The 24827-nt window shown below is 46.1% G+C and overlaps 5 protein-coding genes across 6 annotated transcripts in view; 2 read left to right on the forward strand and 3 right to left on the reverse strand.

Moving 5' to 3' along the window:
- Nucleotides 1–211: 211 nt before the first annotated feature.
- Nucleotides 212–5020, forward strand: LOC136950559 (uncharacterized protein C16orf52 homolog A-like). 2 transcript variants are annotated; one of them, XM_067244967.1, is made up of 3 exons: nt 212–1066; nt 3300–3512; nt 4157–5020. In XM_067244967.1, exons 1-3 carry the CDS (start codon nt 952–954, stop codon nt 4339–4341), a joined length of 513 nt encoding a protein of 170 aa, XP_067101068.1. In that variant the 5' UTR covers nt 212–951; the 3' UTR covers nt 4342–5020. The 2 variants fall into 2 exon arrangements, with proteins under 2 accessions (XP_067101068.1, XP_067101069.1); XM_067244968.1 differs by having other exon boundaries at nt 218–1057.
- Nucleotides 5021–5487: 467 nt separating this feature from the next.
- Nucleotides 5488–10527, reverse strand: tmem235b (transmembrane protein 235b). Its single transcript, XM_067245299.1, has 4 exons — nt 10356–10527; nt 9955–10026; nt 9710–9847; nt 5488–6413 (listed from the first exon to the last, which is right to left on the reverse strand). The coding sequence occupies exons 1-4, from the start codon at nt 10525–10527 to the stop codon at nt 6175–6177; spliced, it is 621 nt and encodes a 206-aa protein (XP_067101400.1). The 3' UTR covers nt 5488–6174.
- A 465-nt stretch (nt 10528–10992) lies between these two features.
- birc5a (baculoviral IAP repeat containing 5a) lies at nt 10993–12624 on the reverse strand. Its single transcript, XM_067245376.1, has 4 exons — nt 12458–12624; nt 12035–12144; nt 11365–11482; nt 10993–11219 (listed from the first exon to the last, which is right to left on the reverse strand). The coding sequence occupies exons 1-4, from the start codon at nt 12563–12565 to the stop codon at nt 11127–11129; spliced, it is 429 nt and encodes a 142-aa protein (XP_067101477.1). The 5' UTR covers nt 12566–12624; the 3' UTR covers nt 10993–11126.
- Nucleotides 12625–12924: 300 nt separating this feature from the next.
- faap100 (FA core complex associated protein 100) lies at nt 12925–16689 on the forward strand. Its single transcript, XM_067244653.1, has 8 exons — nt 12925–13074; nt 13276–13397; nt 13510–14450; nt 14605–14761; nt 14916–15891; nt 15978–16097; nt 16172–16258; nt 16436–16689. Exons 1-8 carry the CDS (start codon nt 12925–12927, stop codon nt 16565–16567), a joined length of 2685 nt encoding a protein of 894 aa, XP_067100754.1. The 3' UTR covers nt 16568–16689.
- Nucleotides 16690–18112: 1423 nt separating this feature from the next.
- fscn2b (fascin actin-bundling protein 2b, retinal) overlaps nt 18113–24827 on the reverse strand; it is an 8818-nt gene continuing 2103 nt past the window's right edge. Inside the window, exons 2-7 of the mRNA XM_067245187.1 lie at nt 24551–24622; nt 23788–24445; nt 19319–19475; nt 19118–19239; nt 18782–18949; nt 18113–18318 (exon numbers count right to left, since the gene is read on the reverse strand). Of these exons, the coding sequence (XP_067101288.1) occupies nt 18113–18318; nt 18782–18949; nt 19118–19239; nt 19319–19475; nt 23788–24445; nt 24551–24622 (1383 nt within the window). The remainder of the gene's footprint in view (nt 18319–18781; nt 18950–19117; nt 19240–19318; nt 19476–23787; nt 24446–24550; nt 24623–24827) is intronic.

Genomic DNA, 24827 nt, shown 5'->3' on the forward strand with positions numbered 1-24827 from the left:
TAATAGGAAATGTAATGAAAAACAAAACACACCTATGATGAAAGGGGATTTATTCCCACAATGGCAAGAATTCACATATACAGTCTTTGGACAACAACAGCGCCACCCTCTTAAAGTATTATCTCGCGAGAGCTGACGTTAGCACACATTCAACGTGGTTAGGTAGCCGACTGATAGTCAGTAGATTGCTTCAATGTTGCCACGAAAGGATACAGTCGCTGGCGGACATTTAAAGACGGAAAATAACGGGTTTTTCTGTTAACGCGGGGACATGACTTGGTCTGGACGGATTGTGGTTTTCGATATATTCTTCGCGTGTTTTGAATATTTTGGGGGTTTAATGTGAGATGTAGCTGTTCTTCATGGAGAAGAGAGGGGGATACAAAGCCAGGAGACAGAGGCTATTTGTGCACAAGCCTATTTTCGATTAACAAATAACGGATAATAACGGTGAAATACTGGAAGAATTTTCGGATGTTTCTTTTTACTCGTAATGCATGTGTCTTTGGGTTACCAATTGGTCTCCAGGATGCGGCACAATGCAGTGGAAATATGTGAAACAGCAGGAGTTCCCTGTTAAATGTCCAAGCCTTGAGGGCAGTCAGTAGCCTAATAGCCTACGCACCTCTGGCTTGGAAGAAAGTGCAAGCTAAACCAATACATCCCCGGTGATCGGTAGGATATAAAAAAACTAAGAACTTTTTACGTTACAGAGCACAACGCACTGAACGTTATGGTAAACGGGTTTGGTGCGTTAAGATGACAGCCTTACAGTCTCTCAAACGATGACGACTATATAGTCACCGGGCAAGACCCAATCGTGCTACATAGAGCATTTGAACTTAATGCTTCAGTGTGTTGTTTATCTTCTCTACCTTGAGGGACGACGTATAGGCTCTCAAAGCAAATCGGCGACCATCATTGGAGCTACCAGATAATCAACACCAGGCTATGGATAAATTGACCATCATATCAGGATGCCTGTTCCTCGCAGCAGACATTTTTGCCATCGCCAGCATCGCAAACCCAGACTGGATCAATACAGGGGAATCAGCTGGTAAGTCAGGTGAGGATCTTTCTCTTAACCTTTGGTACTTATAGTATAAGAACATCCATATGTACAATACTACGTATTCGGCATCATAGTTGTATACCAATATGTGTACATACACGTTTAGCCTTCTGTAAAATCATGTCCCTTCCAGACACCGACTCCATCACCACTGCTGCATGTCGTGTGACAAGTGACAGCGTCTGTGTGTGTAGCCTATATGAGAGAGCGTATCACAAGCTGTAAGGCACTTTTTATCCTGTGTAGGCTATTTACAACCGCATCACATTACCATTCTAACCGTGGCAAGCCATTACAATCCCAGCCACAGAATATCACCGAGCAACACCCAACTAGACCGGATTAACAGGACCTCGTCCTCGGCCCTGACCGCCTTCCAGCAGCTCATGACTCTCATCAAAGCTGGAGGTCCATGCTTCGTTCATACTCTAATCTCATTTCCCATCGGATGGCTCTCAACCTCCATACCAGTTAGCCTGAGGAAGTCATTATCAGAGCTAGTTTAAAGCTTTGAGGCTCTGTTTAATTGGCCTGATACTTATTACCTGAGAGGTAGTACTGTTTGTAAATGGAGGTGTTTTGCTATTTCTAATTAGGTCTGTTGGGAACGGAAACTGTTTCCATTAACTATGAAATATTATGAAAACTCAAGGTGGCCTTGACAAGGAACACAGTTATTGAGTTTTCAAGTTTAAAAAAACATGTAACTGTCCACACTATTCAGCTAATTCACAATAGTTTTCCTCGAACAGTTCCCCAGTGAGAAAAAATATCTTTATAAAAACACCTAATAAGAGTTGATGCTGTTAAAGAGTAATGTAATCAGTCTTATGACCATAGTCTTATTTGAAACTAGACATAGTCTGTGTGTGTGTGTGTGGCAGTGTATGGTTGTTGGGTATGTAAGTGTAGGTTGTATACTGTGCGTGTGTGTGTGTGTATATGATGGCGTGCCTCCTGGTCATTATGCAGGTATTCTGTTGTGAAGTTTGAAACAGCAGGGGACTGACTGGGGTTTGGGAAGTGTTCACTAACTACAGACATGAAACACTTTTGCAACACGCACACTCACAACAATATGACCAGTTACACACCTGGAACAGCTGCTGAACAGCCCTGAGAAGATTGTCCTCCAAACAGTGCCAGAGAACATAAAGTACGACTTGGAGTTAGTGTATCTGTAGCAATGGGCCTTGTGAAGAGCTCACTTATGAAGAGCTCACACACTCCAAATAATGATTGTGCTTCTCTGCTGATTTCTGCTCCTGTCTTCAGTCTCCTTTCTGCTTCAGCCACACAAACAGCTGGGTAAGGGATCCCCCTCCACCTTACCGTGGATAGGAGGAGGTGTGTGTGTGTGTGTGTAGGAGGGGAAGGGGTAGGAGGATTTAATTTCTCGTCTCTCTCATCTTGTGTAGTTGGAAGGGGCTGAGCTGAAGCATTCCTTACATGATCTCGGTGTTGATGCTTTTATTGTTGAGTGTGTGTGTGTGTGTGTATGTCCACCTAGCTGACATAATTGGACCCACTAGGCACTAGGGGTAGGAAGACGAGACTCTCTTTGGCAGCTAGTCACTGTGTGAAAAAGGTCTCTCTCCCCTTCATCTTTTCCCTCCTTTTCTCTTCTCTATTTCCTCTGTTCCCCTCTTAGCCCCCCTTCAACCTGTACTGCTCGGGTCTGGGTGATCCAGCCTCATGCGTCACTGATTGGTTCCCCAGGGAGCCCTGTCATTGGGTGATGGTCCAAGATTCTGACTATTTGGGTCTGTTTCCATAGCATGCAGCCAACACTTGGCTCTGAGAGGTCACAAGGGAAGGCAGGCGGAACCTGGTGTCACCCGGGAGGTCGTTATGTCTTTGCTGCTTGATAACATGTAACGTAGGCCAGTATTCGCTGTGTGGCCCGGGGAACTATGTAACACATGCAGTCATGGTGGCAAAACTGTATATTAGTCAACAGTGACACATCATTTACTTGGCCTTAAAACTGATGAGACTGTAATGAAACACATTGATGTTATGTAATGGAACATGAAGGCTTTTGTTTATTATGAAGGACTGTTGGTGCACATGAATTAGCAATGATAAGTTAACCTGCAGTGGTAAGTGAGCCCGGATAAGACTAGATACAACCAGACAAGTCTCCACTTACACTTTGGACTGTGTGAGAGGAGTAGAGGGAGTTTAGTGTTGAAGTGATTTAACCTTGAGTGTCCCCCTTCTCCAGGTGCGTTGACAGTGGGCCTGGTCCGACAGTGCCAGACCATCCATGGGCGCACGCGGATCTGCATCCCCCCGACCTTGCCTCCGGAGTGGGTCACCACCCTCTTCTTCATCATCCTCGGCATCATCTCCCTCACCCTCACTTGCGCCCTGCTGGTGGCGTCACACTGGCACCGCCAGGCCACACGATATGCCCGCTGGATCGCATTCACTGGCAGTAGGTAGCACCTCAGTTACACATAGATGCCAATTATAATGGAAAGACATGAACCGGTTGGAACATTTGTGTATCTTACATGGGGGGGGGGGGGGGGGGGAAGAGATGGCACAGGTCAGACTTACCTTGAGATACTGTCAGATCACTAATGGACATTAGTGGATTCCATCCAGGTCCAGATTGGCACCACTGGGGGGTTTCATTTCTGTGAAAGCTTTTGTGTGGTTCCTATGGCTGCTGTTTCCTGAGTGTGTCCTTCAGAACCTCCACCCCCCTACAGAGAGGAGTGCTTCTATAAATACCAGTGAGGAAAGCTGGCCGCTCTTAACCGTGATCAACCCAGAGCGAAACAGAAAGCTATTCAGCAGTCCTGAGATGTGCTTCAGGGTGTAATAATAGAGCTAAAATTACTTTGCTGTGATTCTCTAGAACATTGTGACTGAGTGAACACATTTATTGCACACTGTCATCGGGTTTAGCTCTGAACAAGGGGTACAGGCTATAGTATTTATTTTTGTACCTCTATTCTGGGTTGGCCATTCTTAGTGGCATGTAGCCCTCTTTTAAAACGAGACCACTCGTGTTGTTTTCAGTTGCGAGCTAACTATATCTTTTCTCTTTCTCTTTTTGTCTCTCCTCCAAAGTGGTGCTGTTCTGTATGGCAGCACTGATATTCCCGATAGGGTTTTACATCAACGAGGTGGGAGGCCAGCCCTACAAGCTGCCCAACAACACTGTAGTGGGCTCCTCCTACGTCCTGTTTGTCCTCTCCATCTTCTTCACCATAGTGGGACTGCTGTTCGCGGGGAAGGTCTGCCTGCCTGGATGACATGGAACACATTTTTGTATGACTGAAAAGATGCCAGTCAAGGACATTGTGCCTGACGGAACTTTGAAAACCTCCTCCAGGCCTGCATTTTGCAGATCTGGGGGAAAAACTCATCAGTTTGTGACGGTCCCAGGGGAGGGGGAAAGGATGAGGCCACCCACACACAGAAACAGGAAGTGGGTCTGTGACATCACCTCCACTAGCCTCTAGTCTTCTAGAGGTTGGTGAAATCATCTATTCTCATTCCTATTACACACTTAGGTAGGTGAAGACTGGAGCTATGGGATGTGATGCAGCTGTGGATGTCTCTCTGTTGAAAGGATTGCAGTCATACATTGTGTGTAGAGTGGAGCTGGTCTCAAGATGAGTGGGGAGCTGTTTAAAGCGAAGATCGGAACAACTGACTGGAGACCAAAGGATATAAGATCATCTGAAGTATGCTATTCTCCCTTCTTGAGCTTTTAGTCTTTATTATGGTCAGCGCACTGCATTAAGAAATGTGTTACTCTCAGTCCGGTTATGTTTGTGTTTTTTGTTGAACATAGTTATTGTTTGTTGTTGTTATACACAGTTATTGTTTGTTTTCCCTCCTGTACATATTAACGGACAGAACAGCTGTGTTTCAGGAAGCACTGTGATATTCATGGGAAACATCTCATTAAAACTACTCACAAAATGACTAATTATTTCACTTATGTTGAGTGGTGGATGACTTGAATGAATGTTTGATACCTGTATGAAATGGGACTGCTATGATTAAGGGAGTCCACATAGAGCGGACCCATCAACAGGCCGACAGTTTTAATCATAAGCTTCTAAATAATGATGTGCAGTCCAGTTTCAGACTTAGACATGACCTCCTTGGTCACCGGTTGGACGAGAGACTCAGGCCTTCGGAACTTGTCATCTCCTTCCATCTATCCCTCTCCACTTTTTCAGAAGCATTAAAGGCTGGCAACCTTTATCCTTCTACTGTGCCGCCAGTCAATGACCTGGCTATTTTAAACCCAGCTGAAGTCTTTAAACTACGTGATTTGTGTTTTTGTTTTTTTTCACTTCTGTGTCGTTGTCTTGTTCTGTATGGACCTTGTTGTTCCCATGGAAACTTCAGATACAGAGATGGATGGGAGAAAATGAGAAGCTGCATTCTTGCTATCACACTGTGATGTAATGACTTATGTGACCACAGGGTGGCACTGTAATACTTTATTATGTCTATGTCCAAACAATTAAAAATCACACAAAAATACAACAGTGGTGCTAACATACATAGAGAACAAACATCTTTTGAGCAGTATCCACATGACACATTAGGTTGGCTTAGCATGTTAAGATTAAAAGAAAAGTTGAATGGTCCTGTTAAAACAATAACTCCATGGGCAGAAAATGTGATGAGTTTTATATTCACGCAGTAAACTTTAGTACATGGGTCAATGCTAAACATTAAACATATGTAAAGTGTTATTCCACTCCTCACCATGGGAGAAAAGAGCCAGTGGACTTCCTGCTGTTTTCATTCACCCCATTCTCCTCCTCTTGGCTTCTTCTAAGACTGTGTTATCCTTGATGGTCTGTTTAGCCAAGCAACCCACTGGTCACCTACATACTTCCAATACATGTTTACTGACCACCAATGTGTATAAGGTGAGGGTCAACCCATTATCAATGAATATGAACAGAAGACAAACCCCCCCTAGTGTTTCTCCCTCTTCTTCTCAGTATTCTGGTCTGTCAACTTTGAGACACATTAGTCCAGCAACAAACAGGGCTTAAAGCGTGTAGTTCAATGAGACAGTTATTCCGCAATGATACAGCATGTCTTCCAGGGGCGGGTCAGGCCACGGTGTGATGTCCCTGGTGGCCATGCTGACGTCTGGCAGTCCTGGCAGCGAGGAGCAGCAGCAAGCCTGTCAGGACCTCCAGGCCGCAGGACAGCCAGGCCAGACCCAGAGACCAGCCGTAGGAGGTGCAGACCTGAGCCAGACGCTCGGCTCCCACCAGCCTCTCTGTCTCAGCCACAGCTGCCTGGGAGTAGCTGATGTAGAGACTGACCCCAGAGAGAGTCAGGAGGCCTGGGGAAATACAAACCGTACAAAAGGACACAAAACATTTTTACGAAAAGGAGACTACACTGTATAATGTTAATCACGCACGAGAACTGGTGGGTAGTTATTTGGTTCAATCCCAGAGAGATCCTTGCCTGAAGCCTATTAGACAGCTGGAACATCCCCACGTACCTCTTAATAAACAGTGACGCACATCCACTTCCTGATTACCAACACACAGGACACTGGGTTCCTAATAAAGCTGCTGTTGGATACCCCCCTCTATCTTTGCATTCTGCTCCACGTATCTAGCAGATCACTTCCTCATGGGGGGCGGGGGGTGGGCGTCTATCAGAGAGGCGGGTGGCAGAGACATAATACAACATTCTTTTTCATTGAGGCACCCACGGGTGTCATATTACTGTTACTGCACTTTCTCAATGTGTGTTCCTAGCTGTCATGTCTGGATGTGAGTTGAGGTTACCTACAGTCCCTATAGCTGGTCAAAGTGCTCCCCTCTGTACCATGAGCTTACGTCACAAAACTGCACTGGCAGATAGCAAGCAGCCCCCTGAAAATAGCTATTTAACAATTAAAGAGAGAACATTAGAGAGTCCATGTAAATTACACTGATGACATCTTCCTTTCTCACACACACACACACACACAAACTGACGCAGACAGATACACAATCGCACACACAGAGGATATTAAAGTGGTGATAACGATGAACTACAGGAAGAGGAAGCTCTGCAGGGAGTAGAATCAATCAGGCTGCTCTGTGGCTTGGTGGAGCTGATTGGTGCCCTCTTGTAGGAGCTGGAGAGCGCTGATCTGCCTTCTGCTTGTTAACATGATGGGAACTGGAACATTTTAATCACCAGATATGATGAACACTTGCCGGAGGTCCACCTGCTTCAGGAGTCTAAGCATGCACTCCATAAGAAGAGTGTGTTAGTATATTTTGATTTGTTTGCAGAGTATGGCTCTGTGATGAACTCTCTATTTGCTAGACTTTGAGTCTGTATAAAGAATACTTAAGAAGCTACTCATATATGCTTATTTTCTCTTACTACATAGTTACAGTAAGAAAAACAGGTAGATATATATAAATATTGAGCCCACACACTTGCTCCTCTACAAGGGTGTAGCACCAGCAATGTTTCAGTTTTGTTTTATGTATTAGTGTGATAGTTACCCTCCTCCTGCCGCCTTCTTGCCCCTCTGTTAAACCTTAACACAATAAACACTATATTTTTGTATGGCCGTGTTTTATTTAGACAGGAATGTGGTAAATTGAGAATTTGGCAGATAGGCCAATCTGTCACATGTAGGGAGGCGCGCTAACACAAACTCTACACAGTTCAGCAGCAATTTAGATACGTTTTCGAGATAATTTTATGGATGTAGACAAATGTGAGAAAAGAATTACCAGTAAAGTGTGACTTACAGCAAACCTATGGCAAACTGATTTGAGCTAAGAGATACAGGAAAAGAGAGAGATCAAGCAAGATAACAAGCAAGAGAACAAACAAGAACAAGCAAGAGAACAAGCAAGAGAACAAGCAAGAGAACAAGCAAGAGAACAAACGAGAACAAACGAGAACAAGCATGAGAACAAGCATGAGAACAAGCATGAAAACAAGCATGAGAACAAGAAAGAGAACAAACAAGAGAACAAGCAAAAGAACAAGCATGAGAACAAGCAAGAGAAAGAAACAGGGTAACAGAGATGGAGAGAATCTCAAATCTAATTCCAGTATTGATTGCATTTCACACGTCTCCATGCGCTGCTGATTAGAGCGAGTGCATGAAGAGGCTTGTTGGTTTACCATTTTCCTGAAACACAAGGCCATCTTTATCAGGATCTTAAGGCTGATTGTCCGACCGACTGGGTACATGGCTGGCTGTTTAAGCGGGTGGAGAGAGAAATAAGAAGAAACTAGGTTCTTAAGAGACAAGTTTGTATGCCTCCCTACCCAGTGCTCCGAGTCTAAACTGAACTGTTTCAGGGGTCACTGAAGAGCGGAGTCAAGCATCCCACTTTAAGAATAAAAATGATTCCTAACAAAACGTATGGAAGCTGAACATGAATTCCTGTGCATGAAATCCTTTAACATGGGGCATTACAAAACTACGTTTTTATCTTAAGACATACCAGAGTCCTAACCATGGCCCTAAACACACTGTGTGTTTGACTACATATGGTAATAGCTGTGGTACAGTATTTCATTTAACCATTCTATACTGTTTAGATGTATTTAGTTCTCCTATGATCTATTGTCATGAGAGAGGATCAGATCTGGAGCTGTGGTTTTCAGAGTTGGTGGCAGCAGGGCACGAAAGCCATCTGCTGTCTGTTCCATCCCAGAGATCTGATCTTGTCATATGGACTGTGATAGACACACACACCCCACACCCACACACACCTCCTCAGACCTATTCTATCTCTAATTAGGCTGGTTAAATCCTTGCTGTTTCCAATCTACCCTCTTTTTGTCCTTCCTGTCCACTTTTTCTCACTTCAGTTCTTTTCACTCAATTATTCAATTATAATGTTTTCGTTCTTGTGCTCTGTTGGCAAAACCAGAAATTTCTCCTCAGTTGTTCCCATATGACAAAATAAAAATAGGAGTTGGGAGGTGGTGGGAGAAATGGTGTAATAATGTGTGTGCGTGCACTCAGCAATAATAAAGTCATTATCAAACCAATTACATGAAGATTAACAATCTATCCTTGAGGGAATCAGACTAGCAAATCAAACCAAGGTAGACAAGTGTTAGAGAGAAGGAAAGATAGAAGGAGCGAAATTGAAATAAAGAAGGTTGTAACGGTAAATAAAGAAGGTTGGAAAGGTAAATAAATAAGGTTGGAAAGGTAAATAAAGATGGTTGGAAAGACAATCAAAGCTCTTTTACTTGTTTTACTAGCCTACACGGTCAATCTACACCTCTCTCCTGCAAAACAATCAGTTCGCCCTTAGATACTCTAGATGCTGGTGTGGAATATGATCAGATAGCTGGTTGTGTGTGTAGCAGCCTCCACGGTGGGGTTGTGTGTGGTCATCTTTATGGCCAATGAGGCGTGCAAACAGACAGCAGGACCACAGTTCTGAGCTGAACCCTGAGACAGATGGCCTGAGATATCTGTCCACCCATAAACCACTTGACATCCTTAGTTCCCTGCTTCCTTCTGTCCTTTATCGAGTGGTACAGTCTGTAACCTTTCCCTTGGACCCAAAAAGTTCAGACCATTTCACATATTCTTTTTTTTTATGGTGGTGGTGGTGGTGGTTGGGGGGGGAGAAAGGAGGTTACACTTACTGCAAACCAGGAAGTAAGAGGCTGCTCCAGTGAGGAGGACGGGGCTTTGTGCAAGGGAACTGACCAATCCACAGATCCCACCCAACACCAGAAGGACCAGACTGAGTACCAGCAAGACCACAATCATGCTGTGCATGTCTGGAAACACACACACACACACACACAGACAGACAGACAGACTGTGACTTGTTTAGAACTGAGAGCTTCATCAGTGACTGTGATTAGTAGAGGTGATGCTGACTCACGCAGCATGTGTTTTTCTGTCTCAGTATAGTTGGAGGAGGCAGGGTCTGCTGTGAACGAGTAGACCTCCCCACCTGGATACCACAACACATGACCAAGGACAATCACATCATTACCTTGCTACTATTGTGCCATCAAAAGTATTCAATTACAATGAGCTGCATTTTAAAATACATTTGTTTTACGCTTTCATATTATCATGTTACTATGTAGTAGGTTTAGGCGTATGTTGTATTGTATCTGCCAATGCGTCTGAGAGTACAATTTTGCCCCTGGAGATCAATCAAGTTATACTTTAAGCCTACTGTATACTGGTATGTTTTTTTAAGCATAAGCACAAACCATGAAACTAATGGATTTAAAGAGATGGTATGCTCTTACTGAAAAGCAAAACATTATTTACCTTCGTGTACTCTCCAGAGTCCGGAGTGGGAGTCTAAATCTCCAACATCGGTTCGGTTCACCTTGATGATATACCAGTACTCACTTCCAATAGCAGCAGCCAAGAAGCCGAAGCTCAGTAACCCGGTGATGCCCGCGGTGAGCACTAGTGCACCGAACGAAAGCGTCTTCATATTGCCTTCTAAACACTTTAGCTGGCACAAGAAACGTCTGAATGTTTAAGACGATTTAATAACTGTTTCAAAATAAGTCACCACTTATTAAGGACAGTCGATATGGACATCGTTTCAAAATTACGCTTTTCTTCTTTTCCTCTCTTCTCGGCTTAGTTGGACAAACTCCCTGACTATCAATGTGTAGATCAGCAAAGCACAATGATGTGGTGCTGAAGCGATAAAGAACCACAGAAAGCAGGAGTACCATCGGGCATGGGTAGGCGTGTCTTTTTATCCTATGATGCGCGCAGTTTTACGCACTGTCATTGGACACCACTCAGTAGCTTGTGATGGTATGTTGCGGTGAAACATACCAAATACAATTTCTCCTTGCATAATATCAAGTAAACAATATATTTTCTATTCCAGTTTGAAATCTATATTCAACAAAATCATATTTCTGAAATGCATATTTAGGCGGAGAGCAAATATTTATTGATAAAAATATGAATAAGGAAACATCAAAATCAGATAAACCATTTTTACAAAACATGTACAAAACAGTGGAGTAAATCAATTATAGCATATTATTGACTCTTCCTTGTTTGCCTCTCTCCTCACTCTTCCTCCATCGCGGTCTTGATAATCTCCCCTCTCCTCAGTTTTGCCGCCTCCTCAAACTTGCCGATAGCCTCGTTACAAGTCTTGTTCTAAAGACAAAAATAAAGACATCTCAGACACATTATAATCATCTTATTTATGTCTTTGTCACTTGCTCTCTTCATCTTATACACGTTCTCTCTCTCTCTCTCTTGCTCACTCACTCACTCACTCACTCACTCACTCACAACTTACAATGATAAACTTTTGCCTCTCTTTCTGTAATTTCAGGAACTCCTCCACTGTTAGGTCATTTACACTTTTCTTCAGAGCAATGAAGTTACAGTTAGAAGAATGTGATCTGTGCTCCTCCCTGAAACAGACACATGAGGTGAAGAAAAGGCAGAGAGACAGACTTGCAACACTTCACACAGTTCTGAGAACTCTGAGGCACAGAATCACATGGGTCATATAATAATAGCTAACTGATCATGTTCATATTTTTCATATTCAATCCAAATCCTGACATCCTGTTGTTACCCATCTTGCAACAGACTACACTTTACTGGTAAGTTGCTTTGGAAAAAAACATCTACCGTAAATGGATGAAATGGAAAACATCCATCAACTAAGTCAAGACAGTAGGCCTATAACGAGAAAGAGGGTGAAATACCCTGAGTCACTGATTGTGTCATCCTATGTAGATGGCACATCAGTACACAATACCACCCCTAACTTGTGGAAAGTTTATGCCTACATCCTGCTCACTCTAAATGGTGCAACAACAATAACAGACTGATAAAGCAACCCACTTATATTATGGGAAGAGCTAAAGATGGGAAAGACCACTTGCTCACTGCAGATTCTGAACTCCTAGCCTAGGACCTTACTTCTCTGAGAATAAATTAGTGTATTGGTAACGTACTCTGGGTCATCATCTGGCTCCCAGCCCTCCAGCTCTTTGAGGCAGAAGAAGCACTTCGCCGTGTCAGGGCTGTTCTCGGACGGGGTATGGATGAAGCCAGATTTGGCCATCTGGAGAAAGTGTAAATTAACAGTTATGCCGCTGCACCATCATCACCAGCACCACCAACATCAACCACCACTATGACATAAGATTAGCAATGCATCTCAGTGTGGATTTATCTTGCTAATCCAACTGAATTGCCAACTATATCAACACATTTCACGACATTATAATATTGAAAATAAGTTTGCTTTTATATGTTATGGCACTGGACTAGACAGCACTAGCTAACTCATATTTTCAAGCTTGTGTGCTGTTGCAACTGTTCAGCTATATTAGCTAGAGCCTAAGTACAGTAGTATATAGTAGCTAACAATTTACGTTTTCTGGAGTGCAAGTGCAATCCTCATCGAATGGCCATCCAACGTAGGTTTTCAGTCTGTTTTCATAAAAGTACATCGTAGTATGCTCCTCGCCGAACGGATCCATTGTCGCTTAACTAGTTAATATATATAAAATGTACAAACGAAGGGACTGAAATTAAGAATGTAGCTAGCTAACTGATTAAAGACTTCACGTTACTACAGGCAAAGGAGTTTTGAATTTTTGGCGGAAGTTTCAGTGAAACGTTTTGATTGGTTAGAGTGACTCGCGTTAACACTATTGGCTGATGGGTAATGAGTTTTATTATGCATCTTCGTCCAGAAAAGCCCTCGCGAAAGGACATGATAGTGAACCGGGTCATCATGCTCTCTTACAAGAACATTGCTTGCTCTTACTTCCTAATGAACATTACTTTAAATACCGGTACCTGCAGTTAAAAACGCCTACATGAGATTGTTTTGGCCATGGAGCGAGTATGTGCTGTAGAGACTTGGGCAGAGTTCGGTTGTCGGTTTCCGGCCACGGCTCAAGTGATCCGGAGCAGTACAGAGGTGCTAATATGTACAGGGAACAATGAGATCTACGTCTTCAACAAAGAGGAGTTAAAACTGACGGTAAATACTTGTCACTCGGATCGAGTATCTTAAGACTAGGCTTGTTTTCCTGTCACCTGTGGAGTGTCAAAAGACCCTAATTTTTAAACCGTAACTTGACATCTCTCAAAAGTTACTTGGCTAAGTAGATGGCAAGCTATCTCTATTCTGTATCAAACCAAGCTAGCTAAACATAATAACTTGATGGCCTCATTATTTTAGGCTGTGCTCCAGTTCCCTGCTCATGTCTGTCACCTGGTCCTGAGTGAGGATAAGCAACTCCTTTACACAGTCTGTGATAAGCAGGGTGTCTACTGTGTCAACCTCGCTTCTCTCCTACCCAGGTATGCAGGTATATTAAATGTCAACCATGTGTATGTGCTGGACTGTCAACAATAAATCCAAACTACCTGAGATTATACAAGCTTTACATTTTTTTCATCTATCACTTTTCAGGAATCTCGCTCCTTCCTCAGTCAACCAAACAACGGACCAGGTCCTGCTAAACGTGACATCTGATAGGCTTGTTGTCAGAGACGAGGAAGTGTGTTCTGTCATCCTGGTGGGCAGGACTCTTCTGACCGTGTCACTGTGTGAGACTGCCTGGTTGTTTAGCATCTACAGAACGCCATCATCATCATCAGCCCCTGACCATCAGAGGATCTCTCAGTTTAGCCTGCCAGCGGTTTTAGCTTTTCTCCATGACGACTCAAAAGAAAATGCTGGAAGGGAGTGTGGCATGCAGCCGGTATTGGCATGTGTCTACTCTAGTGATACAGCAGTACCATTATCTTCATTGTCATCATCATCACCTGGTGACAGACATTTTCTCATAGAGACACTTCTCTTCAAGCTCCTCTTCGGTGTTGATGCTGCCCTCTTAAAGTCACCCATAATCCTTTGCGGTCTTCCTGATGGGCGTCTTTGCTTCCTGCCACTGCTGTTCCTGGGGCAACCAGAGCCACGTGTCAGAGTTCTACACAGCCTTGATCAGCCAATCACATTCATAGGAACCTGTGTTGCCCCAGAGATGGGGTTGGGCTCCCGGTGTGTGGTTGTAGTGGGTCATCAAGGCAAGGTGGTGCTGGTCCATGCACAGGAGGCGGGGCCTGAGGAGGGGGTCAAAGTGGCAAGCTTCAGCGAGGGGTGTGTGCCGGGACCCGTGGTGTGTGTGTGTCCAGGTCAGAACTGTCTCTACTATAGCACAGAATCTGACCTCTGGGTGCTGGACATCCTAGGGGGAGGAGGAGAGGAGGCCGGGCCAGGAGAGGGTGAGGTGCTTTTTCAGACGGCGAGACCAGGCAAGGATCAGTGTGTGGAAACCATCCGATGCCCCAAAAGTCTGGGCATCAGCGGGGTGATCGCCCTGACTGGACCCTCATACACACATACCTCAGGTCAGTTTCTTGGCCTCATTTGTGGATGACCGGGGCCTTGTGTGTGTGTGTGTGTATATCTGTGTGTGTTTTGTCATTTTTATAAGACAAAAGTGTGTGTGTGTGATCTCATTTACAGAGAGTTGTGTTTGTAAAGCTGTGTCCATGTCTGTAGGAGCGGTGCAGCTGGTAGCATTGTCTTCCAGAGGAAGGCTCCAGAGGCTGCTTCTGCCCCAGGGGAGCAAGGATGGAGGACTACCCCAGCTCCCCCCATCCCAGGTGGGCCAGAAAATCAGGGATCTCTTGGCAGCCATCGGAGATGTGTGGGAGAGGTGAGGCATGCGTTCAATACATATAGCATGTTAAATAACCATTAACTGAAATAAAACATCAGAATGATCGTATGAAACGATATAAAGTTTCATAAATCAAGGCCCTGGTGGGTAAAGTGTTCATTCAAGTATTCATTTCTGCACCTTTCCTTAGAGCCTCTGTATTGAAAAGCACCAACCAGTCCCGAAACCAGACCCTCAAGCGCTTAAATCAGGTGCTCAACATCAGCTTCCTGCTGTTAGCCTATCGCAGCCACGGAGAGAGGACTCATACCCAGCAGAAGCCAATCAGATGTCGTGTTGTTCCCAGTTGGAGCAGGTTGTTACAGAGAGACTCGCTAACCCTGACCTGTGTTTTAGAGAACTCTAGTCCCTATGTTCTAGAAGATGGTTGGACGTTGTGTGTACAGGTGATGCCTCTCTCCCGCTCTTTTGATGAGGGGGGTGGGAACACTTTTAGAACCTTCTCTTTCCGTCTTTCAAGACTGGAAGCAGGTGAAAAGACAGATGTTTCGTTACCCCTTACAACCGCAGTTGACACCTCCTTCCCGATAACAGTTTCCTGCTCACTGGTCTTCTCCCTGCAAAGCCTGTTGGGACGAGAGGAGATGGCTGGCCTACTGGCCAACGGGAAGACTGCAGTTTCTGCTCTGGGATTGGACAACACTGGTTACGTCAGTTTGGCTCTGGACATGCTGACCGTTGATTGGCTGGATGCACTCAAGGTCAAAGGAGATACAGCACCCCCTGGCATCACCTTCGGACACAGCGTCTCCACGGATACCGTGGCCATGGATACCATCCAAGCCTACCTGAGTTCTTGCGGGTTCATGAGGGCAGGCAGGGGGGAGGGAGCTGGGGGGGCAGAGACCGAGGGCCGTCTGTTCTCAGCCAGAGTTGTGGTGTCATCAGAGATACTTAGGTCTGCTCTAAAACCAGGACCCCCAGACTCAGCTTCTCTGGGGGTGACGGTCTCCCATGGCTTGGGGAGCTTGGTCCTGGACTGGTTGCTGTCCCAGGGGCCTGGGGGCCAGGAGAGGACGGAGGGAGGGGACCAAAGGGGGCTGGGCAGCCCTCTAGTCTACGCCATGGCCCCAGGAGGACACCCCGTCAAACTGACTGTAACAGAGGTGTGTGTGTGTGTGGTAGTCTGTCTGGGATTATATCTTTTGTTAGGTGTTTTTCTTGTTTTATTTAGTAACTGTGTCTCTACCAGGTAGCTGTGGGGGAGGTCAGATTGGAGGAGGGGATCTTGGCTGCAGTGGAGGTTAAGGTAGAGAGCTCCTCCATTGCTGCGGTGTGTGGACTTCACCATGCAGTGCTACGTCGTGTACAGGTACACACACCCACACATATGTAATCAGATGAATTTATATGGTAATATTCTAACCTTGTCTGGACATGTGTAAGGTTTTGCTCCAGAGTGTTGCCGGGACGTATTTATGCTCCATGAGCGTGCAGGGTCTCGGTCTGAGACGGGCTCTTCAGCGAGCCGAGGTAAGATACCCTGGTATCTAAACATGTAACAAACAATCTGGAATAATAAAGAAATATACATTGTACCTTAAAAAAAGCCACTTTTCCGTATGATTTCTCCTTCCGTTCTTTGTTATTGTACGTCTAACCTCCTCTCCTCCCTCCGTCCCAACATGCACCTCTTCTTCCTCCCACCAGGCCTTGTTGGAAAAGATCCAGGAGTCTCGTATCCCAGAAGCCTTTGGGCAAGAGACGATATCGGGGCAGGTGACCACAACACTGCTCAGTGCGTACCGACAGATCAGAGAGAACCCCCTCATCATAACGTGACATTTAGGTCATTTAATATGCGTCCCAGGGAGACCAGACCCATATATATATATATATAATAACATTTTGCTTATTTCTGTATATATATGCAAAAATTGAATTTGTTTCCAATACTTTTATGTTGAAACCAGTACTGTTTAAGTTGAGCACGTAGTGTAGGCCATGGAATGTATACAGTATGGTTGGTAACATCTCTTAAAATCTAAATAATAAACCATGGTTTGTGTACCATCGGTTTAACCTATGGAGGACAAGGTTTATATGCTACTGGCAAGAGTTGCACTAAACCTGTTATCAGTCCTCTTTAAGGGCATGCCCTGATCATTGCAGATGCAAAGGACCATAGAGTCTGTGAGCCTGGTGTCCACTTGCTTGGCCTTTCAGCCTGCAAACCCCTACAGACACACAGGACTCCCAGTGAAGAAGTTAAGAAGGACATGCCCGTCATGAGCCAGCTGACCTCTGATCTCGTGTGTCATATCATACTGCCTCCATCTGACTGATCTCGTCTTGGCAAAATAAAAACCCAAAACAGAAACCTATGCCGAATCCCAGTGTTGTTGTAGTTGAATTTTATTCACCAATTCCCAAAGCGTGTCAATTTTCTTTACATTAAACATACCAAAGGGGAAATGTTACAAACAAAGTAAAGATATGCTGAAGGTTCAACGATGTCACAGACTGCCATTACTACTTTGCTTAGGCAGTCTACTAACTACTGCTGAGGGATGTGAATGTAAAGTAGTATGCTAGCTGTAGTGTTGTTCGAGGTACAGAGACACCCTATTACTCCTTCCTAATGTACCTATCCTGTAACAGGGTTTCCATAGTAACAAAGGCTCACCCTAGCTCATTAGGGGCCTCTTTACACTGCTGTGGACTAGAGATTTTAGTGAGGAGCCTCAGCCACAAGCATCCTATACTCGCCACACTCTTAGCCTCCCTATCGACAAGATGACATGGAATTTAGGAAACCTAATCTCTGACCCTCCATGATGTTCAAACAGGAGTCATCCTCACATGCTGATTCAGACAGGTGAAGAATAAACACCTTCCCCAAACAGGTAAGGTGGTGAAGGTCCTGAATGTAGCTCTACTCATCACTTCCACCTCCCACTCTCCCCAGTCTTCCTGTAAAAGATCTTACTGGATCCTCTAGCCCAGGGTGTCACAGGAAGCAGGCGGAGGTGACCCTCGATCAGATATAACCAACATCATGCTAAGTATTTAGAGCATTGAAGCCCCCAAACGTCTGATCCCAGACCTGCCGTTAGCAGGATAATCTACTTTAAGAGGGGGCAGAACTGTGTCTCCTCCTGACTGTCTTACCGTGCCGTTATCTCCATAAGAGGCGTTTGACCTTGGGGTCATGGCTGGTAAAAAGTAAAAAGCGAAAAAACTAAAGTGAAAAGATGAAGATGATTCTGGCTGCACATTGCTGGAGTACACATAAGCCCTCTACCGACTGCACGACGAGCCCTCTGTGTTGTGATGGGGACCTACTGGAGTTGCTGACAGATTAAACTCAGTCCTGGCTCAGTTGTGTCAGTACTCCCACAGGGCTGTGCTGTGTGGGCGGAGCCCATCGCCCTTGAGGTTGCCGCCCTGGTCGCCGCGGAGATAGCGCCCGTTCTTGCCCCGGATAGCGATACGACCGTGCTCCGGGAACTCTAGTGTGAAGTCCTCAGGCGTTTCCCCGTCAGAACAGACCAAACCACTGCTGGACACATACCAGAACTTTCCACCCACACCTGGAGGGGGCGTCAGAGAGGGAGTGCAGAGGACAGAATGGGTTGGTGGGAAAGAGAAGGGAAGACCATGAAACATCTGCAATGTAAAACGCTTTGTTAATCCAAAACTTTTTGCATCCATCAAAGTTGGTATTGTGAGAACTCTGCCAGTGGATATTGCTTTACTGATGGCCAATACAAACCGATATATTCACGACTGTATGGTGTGCTGCTAATGCCTTTGCTTCCAGTAGAGGATTCAGGATATAGTCCTATGGAAAGTCATCTAAACTAGTCAGTTCCATGTCAATGGAGCGGACCACACTACATGTGTATTTAGTATTGCATGTAGGCAGAAAGTTAGAGATTTGGGATTCAGCTCCATCAGGAGTTTCTATCATCTGGCCTTTGTGGAGAGCTGGTAGACGTAGACAGAGAGAAACACAGGAAGCAGCGTGAGGAGTCTGACCCCTCCCGCCCTGACCTTTGATGTGGTAGGCCCCGTCACTGAAGTGCAGGCTGAAGATGTCGTACACGGAGCGGTTGGCGTCCAGAGTGTTGGAGTTCTTGTGATGGCACACAAAGCCATTCTCCCCCCTCAGAATCAGCATAGGCCTGTTGATCAGCTTCAGAATCAGCTGCTCATCCTCACCTGAGAAACGAGCAGAGAATCAAGGTTCAAAGTGGCACGTCGAGGTGCCAGAGAAACAGGAGGGTTTAGGGGTAGAAGGGCCTCTATGCGTGTGAGGCGACCATCGATCGGTGAGTGGGTTAAACGTGCGTGCCACTGTACTTTGTTCTGTATTTAGTCTGTATTCACCTATGGAGTCGCTGACGGCCGCTAGCTGCCCGTTTTTCTTGGTGCAGACGTATTTGCCGTTGTTGGCCCGCAGTGCCACCCTGTGGCCCAACCATTCCACTGCAAACATGGTGTCGGCAGATCTGTAGAACAGTGGGGGGCATGAGGGTAACAGAGGGAGAATGCTGGGCGGAGGAGCAGGGAGAGAAGAGTGTTACTCACATTTGTGTGCTGGTGGTCTGGATTCCCGCATGGGCCACCAGGGCCCAGTAGTTCCCCTTGCTGGTCCTGAACATGCACTTCTTGCTCTCTCTGTCAATCTCCATCTGGAATGTCTCCATGTCCGTCTCATCTTCCTGATTGGCCGAGATACTCACTCCTGGGAGGGGCATAAGAGTGACATCATGTCAGTGCATCACTCTGCAATAAGTTTTGGATGGGGGTGGCAGGCACTGAACCTGCTATTATTCATCCTATTACATAACCCTCCTGTTCCAACATGAACCCTTGAGGGGAAGCTGCATCAGGCAAGTTTGATTACTGACTGCGCAGGTAGATTAAACTTGTAGGCCATCAAACAGCTCAGTGGGCGTTTCAAATATGCATGGTCCCAGCCTTTTCTTTTAATGTCAAGCTGGAAGGACTGAATTCTTACTGGGTTAGCTGTCAATTAAAGTTGCCTTGCAACTGCTACTCACAGTATGAAAGCCATAGCAAAAATATTGGGAAGTCTTTCCTTACAAACATGGATAGGTGAAAAACCTGTTTGCTTAGCTGTAGCCTACCAACTCCATAGCAGACAAGCCACGAGGCCAAAGCAAGACTTTGACAGGGGCAAGCATGCACTGGTGCACTCTCTCTCACACACATAGGGTACCACACACACATTAGGCTTTATGCCTAGGCGTCTTAGGCATTAGGAATGTTTAGCCCCCAGCAATTAACAACTCAGCCTTGAAAACGTATCAGCTGAATCGCTATCTGCCCTTGTTTCTGTTGGATGCGAGGAAACACGCCTTGACAAGAAACTCCCACCGCCCCTCCTCACCAACACCCCACCTTGACAAGACACTGGACTCCCACCGCCCCTCCTCACCACCGCCCCTCCTCACCATCGCCCCTCCTCACTACCGCCCCTCCTCACCACCTCCCCTCCTCACCAACACCCCACCTGACATCAAACGGATTGTGGAGGCTAAAACCCAAATGAGATGCATCCCAGAATATCCCTCAATCATTTTTCTTAATCCTTTAATGACACAGATCCCTGTACCTTACCCCACTCTACTGCCCCCCTCTGCTCCCTTCCCCCGCCCTCCCTCCCTCCCTCCCCCTCTTTCCCGGTGGGGCTCTGATCTAAGCAGCTTTGGAGTACCAGTTGTTCAATCCCTCAATCCCTGAATGAAGGAGGGAGGAAAAAATCAGGGGAGAAAAGCGAGGATTGTTTGAAGCATGATTAGCAGAATGTACTGATGCCCGCAACCTCACCTCAACACCCCGGCCAGACACATACACACATGCACACAAACACTTCTACACACATCCAACCACCACCGGACCCACAGGATCACACGCTAAACATAGTACCTACACCAGGGTGCCAATTACGAGGGGGTTTGGGGGGGTCTGACCCCCCCAATTAAGACTTGGACCCCCCCCCAAAAAGGTTGGGGGGGTCGATACACGCCCTGGAGAAGAAGTTGACATTGTATAATTCGCACTCTGACCTACACCAACCACTGCTGTCAGCTTTATGATGAGGTTTCTGTATTGTCTAATGGTCAAGGCTGGTGAAAGTATTTTGTCTGGATTTAAGCTTTAGGAACATGAACACTGTATATTCAATGCTTAGTGAACTTCTCCATCAAACCATCAAACCACAGGCAGGAGTATTGTTATCTTTGCAGTGTCATTCTCTATTCTTCTGTTACATATTCATTCAAACAACTGCTACGGAAAGATGATAAGAGATAGTTATAAAAGGCTAGTACTAAAGGGCAGGGAGGAAAGGAGAGGAAAGTAGGAAGCCAGCAAGCCAAATGAAGGGGTAGAAGCCAGCCAGCTATTACTCCGGGTATTACTCTCTGTAATAAAAATAGTGGTAGGTGTCTCTAACACCCTGGTTAGCCAAGCACGCTAAATGAGTTGGTGTCATGATCGCTAGGCACACTGATGTCTGGGCAGTGTGAGGAATGGTAGAGGACTTGGACCAGACCCACATGCTAGGGGCCTTGGACTACATTTAGTCATTTAGCAGGACTAGAACCCATTAGCAGGACTAGAACCCATGACAACTAGACACCTGGTGCTGGCAAAGGAGGAACGCACAATCGTCCAATACATTACAGATTCACATTCTATCCTTATCGCACTTGGAGTAAATAAATTGAATTCCATGGAAGCGACTTAAATGTATCGTCAAAGGAGACGTGATGTATCTCATGTTTTCTTCTTATACGCTCCTGGGTGTTGGCTAACCCGAAGGCCCGCCTGTCCGTTTACCCTAAAATGGAGCAGGCCTGACTAATCTATCAGCGAGTCGCTCTGACATCCATTATTAATGGTAAGGTGATGCCATGGCCCAGTGTTCCCTTATTATTGGATGTATCCCTCACTACCCTCTCTCCATATCTCTCTCTCTGTCTGTCTGTCTCTCTCTTTCACACTCTCTTCTTGATCTCCCTCTTTCACTGGAAACCTTCATCCTGTTACCAGGCACTGTGTGTGTGTGTGTGTGTGTGTATGTCTGCGTATCTGTGCGTGTCTTTGAGGTTTTGTCTCTTTCACTTTCCAGCACAGGGAGGTGATGATGGAAATGACAGCTCCATGACAAACACAGACACACAAACACACACACACACATGCTCTCGTTACTTTCATCAGGATGAGAGACAGAGAAGCCAATGCAGAATGGGAAAGAATAAAGCTTGTCGAGAGAAGAAGGCAAGTGACAGAATTGGGGAGGGTTAAGGTAAAGTGGTAGACGAAAACAAGGAGCTAATTTCCTGTTCAGATCGTAACCGTTTCCGAGGTGCTTTTCACTGAGTCATGCATATGCTTGAGCTGAACGCTTGTTTTTTCTGGCTTTGATGTGACTTTTGGGGCCCCCCTCCGTCCTCCTGGGAGAACGGGCCGAGGTGTAGATTAACGAGCCAGCTCACAGGTGACAATGGAGGAGTTCTTCCCTCCAGATGTCCCTCTGCTGCATCTATTGTCTTAAAGTCTACAGAGACTCATGCTTTATAGATGCTCCCCCCCCCCATCCCTTCTGCTCTATCCCTTCTGCACTCTCTCTTTGTTTCTCCATCTCCCGCTCTCTCCGTCTCCTGCACTTTCATGAGCGTTCATCTGGCTGGTATCTATACATCTCTCTCAGTCCTTCCTTCTTTCCTCGAGTCTAGCTCCATGTTGCTTCTTCTAATGAAGCTGGTTAGAGCAGGGTTTGTGTGGTGCGGAGCTGGGCAACACGGTCCTTCGGTTTCTGAAAACAGACTCTGCCTTGACATGATCAATTATTCAGCAGCATCACCTCATCTCACCACTACAGAAGGCGTGTTTGTGTGCGTGCGTGTGTTAAAGAGGGGGAGGGGGAGTGTGTATGTGACCAAAAAGAGAAAGTTTGTGTCCGTGAATATTGATTTGGTGAGATGGAATTGGTGTCAGACTTCTTGGGAGTGAATGTGTGTGTGTGCTTGAGAGCTCACACTAGCTAGTGACGTCACTAGCCTTATCTCCCGAGCCCTCGTACCATCTATCCTTCAGGCAATCAGTTTCTGCTGCGCCGCCATTTGGTTATTGCTGTTAGCTGGAGTACTTTCCAGGAACAATGATGCAGATACAGTTACAGCACTCAGCAATGCAGTAACACAACACTTCAGACAAGAATCTTTACCTCACCACTGTCATGGACCATACTGCTGACAATTAATGTTAACCAACTCAAGAAATGACCACTTGAAATGTTAAAATCTAAGATTTTGGAATCAGCCATTCAACATTCAAAGATTTTTCATCCAGGATTCTAGAATGACTCACTCAACATTGTATAATCTATAACCCAACATTCACAACATTCTGCATTCAGTCACCCAGCATTCTAGAAGAAGTTTCCGAACATTGTAGAAACTGGAGTTCAGCTTTGCAAAGAGGGGAAGTAGTTGAAAAACCACCAGGGTTATGTAGCCAGCTTGGCTCTTTATCCTACTGAATACTGTAATTAACCCTCTAACATGACCCTGTGACAAACCTTAAACCATATCTGCACAAAAAGACCTTTTGTAGTTTTCAAGAGCCCATTTCTAACACTGTTACAACGCTACACTGGGCATAAGTACACACACACACACACGAATCTGTCAATCTAGTCTTCGGGGGAAGGATTTAACAAATGATGACATGATAAGATGGAGACATGAGACACGTTTCCCATAATTACTGTGCACACAATCCTTTGAGACTGGTCGTGTACAGACTCATGAATATTCAGTAGCCCACCATCGCTAATGTACTTCCTGTGTATCTGCAGGCTCAGTATCCTCAGGTGGTATCTGGTGGTGTACAATATAAATATGGAGGAGGAGTTGTAGTGATAGTAGCCGTAGCAGTCGGTGTTCAGTGTGTGTTATCAAGTGTGTCTGTGTATCATCAACGTGTGTAAGTGTGATACGTGTACGTGTATATTCTTCTCTCACCTTGTCGTATGGAGACGTAGCGGCCGTTGGCTGCCATCAGGACCACCTGAGGGTGGCTCTCCTCCAGGTCAAACAGCTCATCCTTGCCCGGCTTGGAGCACCTCCCTGACCTCAGCGTGCCCGTGGGCCCCATAGGGGACAGGTACCTCCCCTCACAATCCTTAAACGCCAGCTTCCCGCACTTCAGCTCCAGGGTGTACCCCGTTCCCCTCTCCCTGCCCTCTGCGCACAGCTTCCCGTCATTGCCCAGGTAGCGGCTGTCGCAGGTGCGGAGCTGGTACTTCCCGTCCCGGTATACGAGCGTGAGCAGCGCCGCCACGCCCCAGGGAATGTTCCGGTCCACCGCCACCTCTCCGTCCTCGGGAGATAGGTGTGCGTAGCGGCGGCGAGCCACGGAGAGCAGGTTGGCCTGAGGGTGCAGGGCCAGGTGTACCGCCCACAGCTCTGCCTCCGAGATCATCTGGGCAAAGCAGGACAGGTAGTCACGTGACCCTCCGAAGAAGCGCAGGTATGGCTCTGATTGGAGGGCCCAGCGCCCGTCTGATTGGGCCACAATCAGGAAGCGGCAGTCGGTGGCTCGCTCCTCGGCCTCACAGGTGACCTTGCCATCCTTGTCTGAGGCAAGGAAACGCCCCAGGTGGCTGCGCAGGTACACAACCTGAAGAAGAGGACAGCTATGAGTTCAGGCTCGGCTGTTCCAGAACATGCTCAGCTGTAGCAAGAATGTGAGCAGGTGTGATCTAGAACGGGGCAGGTAGCCTACCTGTTGGTCCTTGGGATCCTGCTCCAACGTCCAGATCTGCTTCTTCTTCAGGGAGGGGGCCGATGCATTCACCTGGGGGATGCAGGTATGGGAGGGGGGGGGGGGAGGGGCGCACGCGCACACTGCTCATTAACACAGAGCAAGGAGACAACTTTGTTTCTGTCTTCTGCTTCATTATGAAACCCACAATGCAGTAGTAGGATTCAACTCTGGGAGCGTTTTCCCAGTGTGTGTGATGTGTTCACCCAGTAGAGTGGACACAGAGCAGTCTTTAAGC

This window comes from Osmerus mordax, chromosome 10 (assembly GCF_038355195.1).
Source record: "Osmerus mordax isolate fOsmMor3 chromosome 10, fOsmMor3.pri, whole genome shotgun sequence".
Lineage (NCBI taxonomy): Eukaryota > Metazoa > Chordata > Actinopteri > Osmeriformes > Osmeridae > Osmerus > Osmerus mordax.

Bases quoted from the DNA above. Each gene is read 5' to 3' on its own strand.
- LOC136950559 (XM_067244967.1), top strand. From the start codon at position 952: ATGGATAAATTGACCATCATATCAGGATGCCTGTTCCTCGCAGCAGAC. The intron at 1,067-3,299 runs GTGAGGATCTTT...CCCCTTCTCCAG, and splicing joins GGAATCAGCTGGTAAGTCAG to GTGCGTTGACAGTGGGCCTG. The intron at 3,513-4,156 runs GTAGGTAGCACC...TCTCCTCCAAAG, and splicing joins CTGGATCGCATTCACTGGCA to TGGTGCTGTTCTGTATGGCA.
- tmem235b (XM_067245299.1), bottom strand. From the start codon at position 10,527: ATGAAGACGCTTTCGTTCGGTGCACTAGTGCTCACCGCGGGCATCACC. The intron at 10,027-10,355 runs GTAAATAATGTT...TGTGGTATCCAG, and splicing joins ACTCTGGAGAGTACACGAAG to GTGGGGAGGTCTACTCGTTC. The intron at 6,414-9,709 runs GTAAGTGTAACC...GTATTTCCCCAG, and splicing joins CTCTTACTTCCTGGTTTGCA to GCCTCCTGACTCTCTCTGGG.
- birc5a (XM_067245376.1), bottom strand. From the start codon at position 12,565: ATGGATCCGTTCGGCGAGGAGCATACTACGATGTACTTTTATGAAAAC. The intron at 12,145-12,457 runs GTAAATTGTTAG...CACTTTCTCCAG, and splicing joins GCACTTGCACTCCAGAAAAC to ATGGCCAAATCTGGCTTCAT. The intron at 11,483-12,034 runs GTACGTTACCAA...TGTCTGTTTCAG, and splicing joins GAGCCAGATGATGACCCAGA to GGAGGAGCACAGATCACATT.
- faap100 (XM_067244653.1), top strand. From the start codon at position 12,925: ATGGAGCGAGTATGTGCTGTAGAGACTTGGGCAGAGTTCGGTTGTCGG. The intron at 15,892-15,977 runs GTGTGTGTGTGT...TGTCTCTACCAG, and splicing joins TCAAACTGACTGTAACAGAG to GTAGCTGTGGGGGAGGTCAG. The intron at 16,259-16,435 runs GTAAGATACCCT...TCCTCCCACCAG, and splicing joins GGGCTCTTCAGCGAGCCGAG to GCCTTGTTGGAAAAGATCCA.